This window comes from Phragmites australis, chromosome 23 (assembly GCF_958298935.1).
Source record: "Phragmites australis chromosome 23, lpPhrAust1.1, whole genome shotgun sequence".
Classification (NCBI taxonomy): Eukaryota; Viridiplantae; Streptophyta; class Magnoliopsida; order Poales; family Poaceae; genus Phragmites; species Phragmites australis.
The window spans coordinates 6619551-6632282 of NC_084943.1; the positions used below are offsets into that span (position 1 = coordinate 6619551).

Consider the following 12732-nt stretch of genomic DNA (forward strand, 5'->3'; position numbering starts at 1 on the left):
ATGAAAATGATTACAACGAAGAAATTGTACAAGCTGAGAAGGCTTTTAAAGTTAATTATTTTTTGTTATGGTTGATATGGAATATACTTCATTGAAAAATAGATTTGAAGAACTCAAAGTTTTCAAAAGTATATTTAGTTTTTTACTAAGCTCAAGAACCTTCAAATCATTAGATGATATTGATCTAACAAATTGCTGCATTAAATTTGCAGAAACTTTTTCTCATGATAGTTCATCTGATGTTGAGTTAAATGATCTTTTTTTCTGAATTATGAGTTTTGCAAATGACTTTTCCATATCAACCAATGCCTGCCATGGAGATATTTGAGTTTGTTAGAGAATTAGATTGCTACCCTAAATTTTTTATTGCTTATCGAATCTTGTTTACTGTGCATGTGACTTGTGACTGTAGCATCAGTTGAATGAAGCTTTTCAAACCTAAAATTATTGAAATACTATTTGACGTTAGCCATATTGCAAGAAAGGTTAAACAGTTTGGCTACATTATGCATTGAGAAGAATTTATTTGATGAGATTGATATTGATATCATAATTAATGACTTTGCATCTAAAAATATTAGAAGGGATTCTTTTAAATGATCAATGTGCACTCAAACTCACAAATGGTTCCTTTGTTTTGTAGGAAATGAATAAATGGATGATGAGCTTTAGCTGCTGCAATATTCTATAAAAATGTGTGAAAAAAATGTTTTCTTTGTGATGATGTTCTAGATGTATCAGACATTTAGTTTTCAATTGAAATATAAATATTATTTTTTAGTTACTATTTTGTGATATTGTGTGTGTTAATTGACAAGTGGTAAACTCTTGCTCGAACTGGACAGACTGATGCGTCCTGGCTGAAGATGTTGAGATATGGGAAGGTAAATTTATTGAGAATTTAGATATTCTGAATTTTCATTTGGATATTCTATTGTTTGACGTCTTTGAGTCTGGATCTGCTCCTGAGCTCCATGCCAACTGAACTGTTGTAATTAAATAACAAATTTTGTACCTGAAAGTTTTTGTTTGTTCCAGCAATGTCTGCTTTAACAAGGTCAATGTGCTGGAAAATGGTCAACAAAGTAAAGGATAAGGTAAATGGAGCGGTTATAGCAATTTTCACAAAGCCAACAGACAATAGATGCTAGCAAATCCTCCAATCTGCAGAGTATGATGATCCTGATGCAGTATGGTAAGTATTCACAGCAGGTTTTATCATCGATGCTGATCACCCAATTCGTGTACCTGATTTTAGGCTGTCTCTTGTTGCAATTCAGGAACGTAACATTGAAGACTTCTATGCATAAATTGCCCTTAGATCCTACCATTCATGGTTCCCAATGGCCATTCCTCACAACCGGAGACAAGCTTCTTTGCCGAGTGCCTCAGGCACTTGGCAAAGGACAATATACACTCGGCAAAGGCTTTGCCGAGTGCTACACTCGGCAAAGGGCGCTCGGTAAACAGTTTGTCGGCAAAGACCTCTTTGCCAAGTGCACTTTATCGGGCACTCGGCAAAGTCTTTGCCGAGTGCTAATCTGATACTCGGCAAAGGTCTCCGCTTTGCCGAGCGCCAGTGAATCAAACACTCGGCAAAGGTGGCATCTGTGCCGAGTGCCACCGGGAGGACACTCGGCAAACAGGCCATCTTTGCCGAGTGCCTGGACCGTGGCTCTCGGCAAATCTGTGATGCTTGCCGACTGCAATGGCCTTTGCACTCGGCAAAGCATGTTGTCACTTTGCCGAGTGCCATGGCCATTGCACTCGGCAAAGTGACTGAAAACAGTCTTTTTTATTTGTTTTTTACATCCCATCCAAACAAACAGAAGATATATATATATATAACAAACATCACCAACATCACATATATATCATCAACAGCACATATATATCACTAACACCACATATATATCACAAACGTCACATGTCTCACAATATATCACAAATAAGTTCACAAGTAATCCAAGTGCTCCATCATCTACAACCATAATTGCAAATAGAAGTACCATTAACAACCACAAGTATCATCACCAAGATGGTCAATGAAACTGATTTGGTGAAGGATTCGCTGAAGCATGAGGATCGTTCGATGCCGCCGATTGATTCTGCACAAAGGAGAAGAGATTGCATGTGTGAGACAAGATAAATATATACCATACATGAATAAAACTTTCATACTCCATTAGGTTTGACCGTAAGCATGAACATACAAACTAAAACATTTATACTCACAGGAGTAGAATAGTGAGGAGGTGGAGGTGGAGGTGTAGCTCGGTCGTATGTCCATACCCCTTCCTCCCAAGCACGGACCAATTCATCAATCACAGGCTCCATGAACACACCCATATTATTCCCCGGGTGTCCAGGAATTATCAACGACAAGAATACGTTCTGTCGTTGAAAGCATATGCCGGGGGGGGAGATTGAGGGGGATAACGAACACGGGCCAACATGTGTATGGGGCAGCCATCATTCCATAAGGATTGAACCCATCTGTTGCCAGCGCAACACGTACATTACGAGCCTCTTTAGCTTTCTCATGATGAATGCCATCAAAGTGGGTCCATGCTTCACCATCGGATGCATGTACCATCCTGTCAGGATTGTATCGTTTGCCATTTTTGTGCCATGTCATCTGTTTCGCGGATTCCTCGGTCATGTATAGCCGTTGGATCCTCGGTATGAACGGAAGGTGCCGTAGGATTGTCACGGGAATGTCAAGCTGCCTCTTCTGGCCATCACCAGAATCTACCTCCAGGAACCTAGATGATTTACACTTTGGACAGTACTTTGCTTCCACGTATTCTTTCCTAAATAGGACGCACCCCTTCGGGCAAGCATGTATCTGCTCATACGGCATCTTAAGTGCACGAAGGAGTTTCTGTGACTCGTGCATGCTCTTTGGCAGAAGGTGACCCTCCGGAAGTAGGCTGCCAATAACTGTCAACATACCATCGAAGGCGTCTCGACTCAGGCTATACTGGGACTTTAACGCCATTATGCGTCCAATGGCATCCAGTTGAGAAACCTTTGTCTGGCCATGAAGGGGTTTCTGTGCCGTGGCAAACATGTCGTAGAACGCCTTTGCGGTTGCCTCTGGCTCCTCCTCCGTACGTCCTTCAGCGAACTGTGCCTCGTGATAGTCATTTAACATGTTTGCTACCCCGGCATCAGCATCATAATCCTCGACGCGTGGTCTCACCACCTCCTCTCTCATACGATCGGCTTCACCATGGTAGACCCACCGGGTATAGTCTGCCGTAAATCCATTCTTCCAAAGATGTTCCCCCATGACCTTCTTCGTTTGTCTTTTCCTGTTTGCACATTTGCTGCAGGGACAATAAATTTTACTCGCTCCTTTAGCAGCCACGCCAAATGCCCGTTCCAAGAAAGCATCGGTCTTGTCGATCCATTCATTGGTGACCTGACCCTGACTTGCGCGGCCCGTGTACATCCACTCACGGTCCTCCATCCTCTAACATATATAGCGGCGAGTAATATAAACATCAATTGCATCTACACGACGTTCCTACTATCTAATAGGTGAGGATAGGTCCTAATCCCACGCGAGGATCCGTAGATGAGGTTAGTTTCCATGCTCTACTCCTATTCGAGACAGAATTTCGGCAGCACCTCCCCGCTGTTCTCCAAATACACGTCCTGCTAGGGAGAGTGTGTATCCGGAGAACAACATGGAGATGATAACGAAACTCTGTCTCGGATCGGAGCAGACCATGGAAACTAACCCCACCTACGCATCCGCGGGCTGTCCAAAAAACGTGGACAATTCGAAACAGATACGGTTTTAGATATGGAAATATCTGCATATTTCCAACCGTATCTCTTTCGAACGGGAGACGCCTAACTGGGTTACGTGATCTACGACCATGATACGGATAGAGGGGTTATACCTAGGGTGGCGGTGGATTCAGGCTAGCGGGGCCGTGGCGGGTCGGTGCAGTGGCGAGGCGACGCGGTGCAGGCAGACCCGCAGCAGCAAGGAAGGCGATCGGGGTCGCCGAGGTACTCCGGCGCCGCTCCGACTGGCTCTTCTCTGCAAAAAAAGAAACATAAAACTGTCAATACAAAATTTCGGCAGCACCTCCCCTGCACGGTGAGGTTTCCAAAACCTGCAAGAAAACCAACGGCACGATGGCCGACATGCACATATATATGAACGGCACGATGGCCGACATGCACAAGATTATATCCAACCACATATATATAACAATGTCACAACCACTCCTACGACTACTTAGACTACCACCACTGCTACTCTACCACTACTACTACCGTAACTACTAGTAATACTACGACGACGACGACGGTATGGCATACCTAGTGGGCGTCGTAGGGCGGCGGTGGTGAAGGGGCCAGGGCACCGGTGGACAAGGCGACGGCTGGGGAAGCGTCGGGGACGTGGCAACGGCGGCCGGGGCGCCTCCTCCTCCTCCTCCTTCTTCTTCCTCCTTCCTCCTTCTTCCTCCTCCTCCTTCTCTTCCTCCTTCTTCCTCCTCTCCTCCTCCTCCTCTCTTTCTCCTCCTCCTCCGGCGGCGCGGCGCTGGGGGCGGCGCGGGCGGCGCTGGCGCGGGGGCGGCGGCGGCGGCGGCGCGGGCGCGGGTGCGGACGGGGGCGGCGGCGGCGCTGCCGCGGGCGCGGGCGCGGGCGGGGGCGGCGGCGGCGCTGGCGCTGGCGCGGGCGCGGGCGCGGGTGGCGGCGGCGGCGGCGGCGGCGGCGGCGCTGGCGCTGGCGCGGGCGGGGGCGGGTGCGTGTGTGCGGTGTGTGTGGACCGGCTGGGCCGGGGGTTAAATCCTTCCTTTGCCGAGTGCCCCCGATCTGGCACTCGGCAAAGAGGGGTTTTTTTTAAAAAAATTTAAAATTCTTTGCCGAGTGCCAGACGTCCTGGCACTCGGCAAAGAGGCTCCTTTCCCGAGTGTCATTTTTTGACACTCGGCAAACCCTATTTTTTTTCACTTTTGACCTCCAAACTTTTTCTGCAGTCCTCATACAATACCTGGTACTCCATGTTCCAATGTGGCACATTTCTCGGACTTTTTCTATATTTCTTTAATTTATTTCAATTAATTGAATTTTCTTGGATAATTCAAATTATAACTGCTAGTCATTCGAATAATGAAAAAAAAATGAATGGAAAAATGATATTCATGTTATTTAGTATAATGTGAGGCCGTATCCAGGAACAGACCACCAATTTCGAACATCTTGTTCACGAAACATGACCACGAACTTGCGATCGAGTTGTTTTTAAATTGTATAAAAAGCAAACGAAGTCCGAAAATCATGAAACTTGTCAAGATGTCATGATATCATATGTGGAGGCTGTGATAAAAATTTGAGAAGGTTTTGCGCAAGTTGTCACGTACGATGCTTGCAAACCGAAGAATCTCCGAAGAAGTTTACTGCAAGTTCGTGGTCATGTTTCGTGAACAAGATGTTCGAAATTCGTGGTCTGTTCCTGGATACGGCCTCACATTATACTAAATAACATGAATATCATTTTTCCATTCATTTTTTTTTTCATTATTCGAATGACTAGCAGTTATAATTTGAATTATCCAAGAAAATTCAATTAATTGAAATAAATTAAAGAAATATAGAAAAAGTCCGAGAAATATGCCACATTGGAACATGGAGTACCAGGTATTGTATGAGGACTGCAGAAAAAGTTTGGAGGTCAAAAGTGAAAAAAAATAGGGTTTACCGAGTGTCAAAAAATAACACTCGGGAAAGGAGCCTCTTTGCCGAGTGCCAGATGTTTGCCGAGTTCTTTCTCTCTGGCACTCGGCAAATAGCCTCCACGAACTTGGAGCAGAAAAAGTTTGGAGGTCAAAAGTGAAAAAAAATAGGGTTTGCCGAGTGTCAAAAAATGACACTCGGGAAAGGAGCCTCTTTGCCGAGTGCCAGATGTTTGCCGAGTTCTTTCTCTCTGGCACTCGGCAAATAGCCTCTTTGCCGAGTGCCAGATGTTTGCCGAGTTCTTTCTCTCTGGCACTCGGCAAATAGCCTCTTTGCCGAGTGCCTGATAAAAAGCACGCGGCAAAGTCTGGGACACTCGGCAAAGAAGCCGTCTCCGGTAGTGCCTGTTAATTCTTGCTAGAGTCTAGAGAAACCGCATTATTGGCTGAATAGTTCTGAGGCCCGAGTCTATTGTAAGCAATTCATACATGAACATCTTGGGTATTAAAATGTGTGTTAGACCTTTTTCTTATAAATATTATTTTCTTTATGAGAGCCTCTAATTTTTATTTCGTCTTAGGGTCACCCAGACGTCAGGGCCGACACTATTCCTAGTCTTAGTAGGAATGCGACCATTGAAATTAAACTAAAACGCACGTGTCTACTCGAAGGCAGCGTACCTTACGTGTTCCAACTGAATGCATGACGAATGTATTTCTTGTCAACTTGAACATCTCTCGATCCCTAGCTATATATAGAACTCCTTGCTACTTAACTCTCTCATCCTGTCATGCATATCCCTTCCAGTCACTTGTAAAACAGTTTTTCTCTGACATATCAATCTGGTCGTCTTTGTTGCTATCATTGGCTATAGTCTGTGTGTTCTTGGTAACACATGCACAAGCCCATGGCTACGACTTGGTTACTGCTTCTGCGTTTCGGTCTCATCGCCTTGTTTGCCTCTGCTGCTCAAGCTGCTGTCGTGGAGCACACTTTCAATGTAATTGAGTCATAAGCGTATGCATGCATGCATGCAGTTCTTTCATCTACTTGGCATTAGTTGGTTCAACATCACATATTCTATCTGCTTGACAGCGTGTTTTCAATGACCATGCATGTATCTAAGTTGATCATATGTAGGCGCATGCATCATATATAATAGATATCACTCTGACAATCTTTTCATGCACTTTTCAATTCTTACCGGGCAAATGATATATATGTCATATACATTAAAGTATACAACTCGTCAAAATGACACTCAGTCCGCTATGCTCAGGCCAGCAAACTTGCTAATTGCACTTTTGCCCGTTGTGTTTATCGTTAGCTCGGGAACCTGTCGATAAGCCAGCTGTGCAAGCCGGCGAGGATCATCACGGCGGTGAATGGCCGGCTCCCCGGCCCGACGATCGAGGCCCGGGAGGGCGACACGGTGGTTGTTCACCTCGTCAACGGCTCACCATACAACATGACCATCCACTGGTAACTTATCGCTATCTACTTTTCTTGCGACGACTTTTTACACGGTCGATCTCTTTCTGCTGGATACTACCAGGAAGAAAAACCATTTATAAGATCGCAATGCAATGCCAAACAGAGCCAACCTTTGCTTACGAGCCATCCGTGCAGAAAATGGCTACTGAATACCAAAAGATCAAGCTTTAATTCGTGAGCTAGCTAGGAATCATGTATTATATATCAAGCTCAACAATTTGTTCTTGTGGACTCATACAGGCACGGCATATTCCAGCGTGGCACGCCGTGGGCTGACGGGCCGGCGATGGTCACGCAGTGCCCCATCAAGCCGGGCGCCAACTACACGTACCGCTTCGACGTGACCGGCCAGGAGGGCACGCTGTGGTGGCACGCCCACATCTCCTTCCTCCGCGCCACCGTCTACGGCGCGCTCGTTATCCGCCCCCGCGGCGGCGCCAAGGCCTACCCCTTCCCCACGCCCCACAGGGAGGAGACCGTCATCCTCGGCGAGTGGTGGAACGCCAACGTCTACGACCTCGAGCAGATGGCGTTCTTGACCGGCATCCCGGCGCCGCACGCGGACGCCTACACCATCAACGGCAAGCCGGGAGACTTCTACAACTGCTCCCACGCTAACCGTACGCTAATCCTTCTCCCTTCCAGAGAAATTACTTAGCTTGGATTGGCCATGTCTAAGGCTAATGCTACCGATTGATTTATGTTTGCGTGCAGAGACGCACAAGTTTCAGGTGCAGAGCAACGAGACGTACTTGCTCCGGATCATCAACGCGGCGCTGAACACGCCCTTGTTCTTCAAGGTGGCGAACCACAGCTTCACCGTAGTCGGCGCAGACGCGGCCTACACCACTCCGTACGAGACCGACGTGGTGGTGATCGCGCCCGGGCAGACCGTGGACGCGCTCATGGTCGCGGGCGCCGCCGTCGGGAGATACTACATGGCGGCGTCACCTTACGATAGCGCCATCCCACAGGGCCCGGAATTCAGCAAGACCATTGGAACGGCCCTCGTGGAGTACATTGGCTCCACCGGGGAGGAGACGCCGCAGCTGCCGTGGCTGCCGGAGTACACCGACACCGACACTGCGTTCCGGTTCCTCTCCAACCTGACGGCGCTGGTGCTCCCTGGCAAACCGACCGTGCCGCTCTCCGTGGACACTCGCATGTTCGTCACCGTCGGGCTCGGCGTCTCCGACTGCCAGCCGAGGCAGCTGTTCTGCAATCGGAGCGGCACCGTCTTCTCGTCTAGCATGAACAACGCCTCCTTCGTTCTCCCCACTGCCGTCTCCATGCTCCAGGCCCACTACAATAACGCTTCGGCCGGCGTCTACACCCGCGACTTCCCCGACCGGCCGCCGGTCATCTTCGACTACACCGCCGACGCGAGCAACAACGCCACGATGCAGTTCACGAACAAGTCGACCAAGGTCAAGACGCTGAGGTACAACGAAACGGTGGAGATGGTGCTGCAGAACACACGGCTGATCGCCAAGGAGAGTCATCCCATGCACCTCCACGGCTTCAACTTCTTCGTACTCGCACAAGGCTTCGGCAACTATGATGCGAAGACGGCAGCGCCACAGTTCAATCTCATCAACCCGCAGGAGCGCAACACCGTCGCCGTCCCCACCGGCGGCTGGGCCGTCATCCGCTTCGTGGCAAACAACCCTGGTACGCAAAATACTGTCACCTGTACTTATTTATGATTACAACTACTTAAATCTATTTACACCATCTGTTCTTCTTTACATGTCATCCTAGAAAACGTGTAGCCAACTTCTCAAACTCGTGTAGCCAACTTCTCAAACTATTAACCATGAATCTGCATAAAAGTATCCGGATTTGACACACACAACTTATATTCTCGTCAATATCATTATGTTATTCATAAGTTCTTTTTCCATATATAAAAACGTCACTAGTAGTAAGAAATATGTCTTCGAGGGGTGTCGAGTTGATATTCTAAACCACAAGTTAAAAACAAAGCTTTTTATAATTATCAGGTGATTTTATTAGCTTATATCGTTCTAATTTGCAGGGATGTGGTTCATGCACTGTCATTTCGACGCCCATCTTGATTTGGGGTTGGCAATGGTGTTCGAGGTTCAGGACGGGCCGACGGCAGAAACATCGGTGCCTCCACCTCCTGCAGACCTTCCACTGTGCTAGACATCATTGTGAATTGTAATTGTTTGAATTTGTGAACTGTAATTGCTAGACATCATTTGACTTATTTGTCAGCTCATAAGATTGTGATAGTTGCATAGAGCAGATGGATATCATTTTTATTTGTATGTCAAGTCATAGTTATCATTGTTTGGATTTGGTGCATAAATAAATGGATATATCAACAGATTGTGATAGTCACATGTATGAATGTTTCTATCTGTAAATCATGAAGTCATCTCCCGCTTTTGCTGACTGGCCTGGCCCGGCCCGGCCCGACCCACCATGAGTACTTACAATAAACTTGATGATTCAAATTGTTGACATGGATGGGCGATCCCTTAAAGGGTTGAAAACTTTATTGGCTCGGCTTGCACAAATAATGGAAATTGCTCGCGCAACAAGTTGGGTGGGAAACTTGATCTGTATGATGATGTTGATGCAACATCAGGGTCGAAGACCTCACTGGCTCTGCTAAGACACATGAAAGAAATAGCTTGCGCTTGAGCAACAAGTTGCGTTGGAGACTTGGTTGGCACAATGTGCTCCATGTGGTAGAGTGTGGAATATTCAGAAAAAATATATATGGTTATTGTACTTTCTCCACCGATCTTGATCAGGATCGGAGTACGCCAAGTCAATTCTTCCTCTCTACTGCCAAATGTCTCGGACCCTTACTACGTCAGCCCTAATTCTCGCACCACGGGTAGAAGACTCTAGCCACTCTGTTTCTCTCTGTCCTGCATGGGTGTACCTGTAGAATTTCATTTGCCACTATGTGCATGCCATTGGAAACGCCTCCAAGAAGATGGGAAGTTTTGATCATGTCAGCAATTCTTTTTCTTCCTTTTGCAATTGAGCTATTAAGGTGGGGATCTGCGCTTCTAACCGGCAAAGACCCATGCAGGTTTTTTACAGATAAATAAAATTTAATAAAAGATACCAATAAATATAATATTGGATATATTGGATATACCGGATAAAATTCTAATAAATTCAAATAAAATTTAAATGAAATACATGTAAACATAATTTTTTTTCCTACTGAGTCCACAACCGGGTTTATAACTGGTTTTCGGTCGAAATTTTTTTTACCTGGACCCATGCGCCAGTACCAAATCAACTTAGTAAAGCTGGGCTCTATTTCCATTGTTAACTGAACTTGTATTTTTTCAGTAAAACGGTGATCCTAACTGTTATACAACGCTATAAATAGTCTCTACTACATAAAATACGAGTTAGTTTATGCGTCACATCTTCCTATATCCTCATCTTATCTTATAAAAACTTCTAAAATTCAAATAATTCACCCTCATCTTTCAGCATTCCTTCTCATTACCGGCTATAGATATGAGATCTGTTTACTTATAAGAATAAATAAAGTAGTTAGGAGTGCAATTAGCATACAATCTTTTTATTTTTTTTTATCACATCTAAAACTAAACTATCTGTATCTTTATATCTCGAGTTTACATTTGATATTATATCGATTAATATCTATGTTTTTATTATAAGGCATGCATGTTCCGGTCCCAGCGTTCGCTGTGCTGTCTCCGTCTGTGAGAGAGACGATGGGGCTCGCCACTGCAGAGACGTGTTACGCCGTAGCGGGAAGAGACCAAGCGAGAGTTGCCTGCTTTGCTGTCAACTGTGCGCATGGGCGAGTGAGTAGGCGACGGCGGGCTAGTGGAATACTCCAACGCCTGGCACGGCACTAGTCAAAATAGCTTGGAACTCTTATACGTGTGTTGTTGTACCTCCTTAGCTGTATTTTTCCTTCTTTTTTCAGTGTGCTTTCGTTGTAGTGTTCTGGGCGCAGTGGTCGGTGCTATATTTGAATGTTCGTATGTTTTTTTAGATTTGGCCGTTCTTTCAGGCCGGATAGTGGCTTTTTCTCTTGGTTTGTACCTGCACTCTGGATTTTTTCCTTCTCTTAATCTAAACCTGGTAATTCTCTTACTACTTAAAAAAACTATTTTTCAAGATATTTAGGCTAACTTTCTACAGGTAGTTTATTTGAAAAATCGCTTGAACAGTTGGCGAGGGTCTCATACGGTTACGGACCACCTGTAAAAATATATTTTCACAGACGGTTCCATATGTGAACTGCCTCTGAAAACTATAATCTATTAAAAAATTCATAACTTTTTCATATGAAGTCGGATGAGGAAAAACTCTATATGAAAATTGTAGCTCTCGATAAGATCTACAACTTTGTAGTTGACATTTTTACAAGAACCGCCTGTAGAAATGTCCATATTTTTACAAGCGGTTCACACGAGGAACCGCCTTTGGAAATGGGTGACAGCTTATTTTAAAAAATTCATAACTTTTTTCATACAAAGTCGGATGAGGACAAACTTTTTATGAAAATTGTAGCCCTCGATGAGATCTACAACTTTGTAGTTAAAAAGTTTTTCATTTGATGTCATTGAGATGCCAAATAATCGTTTAAAGTTTTGGATTGCAGATATCAAAAGAATTACATATGCTCGTATGTTTAGTAGTCGTTTTCTGGTGTGATGGTGGGGAGGGTTCGCGCGACCGACAGGTTTCGAGTTCGAGTGCCAAAAACCGTGTAGCGCACATATTTCGCGCGAAAAAACGTGTGACTTGTTCGGGGACCGTGGGCTTCCTAGTCGGTCAAAAAAATTTAAATTTTTTTCGGGTAAAAAAATATCGATTCGGGACCGATTAGCGCAGGCGGTCCACTTAAGAAACCGTCTGTGAAAATCAATTTTCACAGGCGGTCCGCTTAAGGAAAGTGAACCGCTTGTGGTAATAGATTTCCACAGGCGGTCACTTTTGCGTCTGTAAAAATCGTTCATTTTTACAGGCCTTCGATCGCAGACGGATGCGCTAAATGCTTGTGAAAACGAGTTACCACCCGTCTCTAGAATAAATTTTGTAGTAGTGTCTTGCCGTATTGTTAAAAAAATAGTTCTACTGTCGAAAATAAATCGTCCACCATGCTAAAAAGAAAAAACAATAAATAAATCAACAATCCAGACCTTAGGTCCGCCTGACCGACTCCGTAGCGGGTTGCATCAGAAATTACTGTCAAGTAACTATCTCTCCAACGGGTAACCCTACCACGCATCAATCCAACAGAGCTGTGAGTCTGTGACCAAGCAGGCATTACATGTAGCGCATGAATATATCGCATTGGTTTGGGTAATCCTAACAATGCTATATATGCTGTCATGGGAAAAAATAGATCCTTGTTGTAGTGACTACATGCGTGTGTGTGTTCACTTGCTTTTGGTGACTGTTTAGCCAAATTACGAAGCAAAGTCAATAGTTAAATATATTAGCAGCAATCATAGAACTGTCAGATATAGGAGAAATGTCAGTCGTCTGCTCTCATAAAGT

General features: G+C 45.2%; 1 protein-coding gene and 1 long non-coding RNA gene across 3 annotated transcripts; one reads left to right on the forward strand and one right to left on the reverse strand.

The window, feature by feature from the left end:
* Window positions 1–1912: 1912 nt before the first annotated feature.
* On the reverse strand, window positions 1913–2268 carry LOC133906580 (uncharacterized). The gene is made up of 2 exons (XR_009907816.1): window positions 2236–2268; window positions 1913–2108 (listed from the first exon to the last, which is right to left on the reverse strand). It is a non-coding gene; the product is annotated as an uncharacterized LOC133906580 (long non-coding RNA).
* Window positions 2269–6472: 4204 nt separating this feature from the next.
* LOC133906685 (laccase-25-like) lies at window positions 6473–9551 on the forward strand. Of its 2 annotated transcripts, none has more exons than XM_062348658.1 (5): window positions 6473–6700; window positions 6980–7182; window positions 7435–7814; window positions 7909–8865; window positions 9233–9551. In XM_062348658.1, exons 2-5 carry the CDS (start codon window positions 7169–7171, stop codon window positions 9361–9363), a joined length of 1482 nt encoding a protein of 493 aa, XP_062204642.1. In that variant the 5' UTR covers window positions 6473–6700; window positions 6980–7168; the 3' UTR covers window positions 9364–9551. The 2 variants fall into 2 exon arrangements, with proteins under 2 accessions (XP_062204642.1, XP_062204641.1); XM_062348657.1 differs by having other exon boundaries at window positions 7028–7182.
* Window positions 9552–12732: the final 3181 nt, after the last annotated feature.

Coding starts and splice junctions, on each gene's coding strand:
- LOC133906685 (XM_062348657.1), top strand. CDS start 6,596: ATGCACAAGCCCATGGCTACGACTTGGTTACTGCTTCTGCGTTTCGGT. Junction 7,183..7,434: donor TACAACATGACCATCCACTG/GTAACTTATCGC, acceptor GGACTCATACAG/GCACGGCATATTCCAGCGTG. Junction 7,815..7,908: donor CAACTGCTCCCACGCTAACC/GTACGCTAATCC, acceptor GTTTGCGTGCAG/AGACGCACAAGTTTCAGGTG.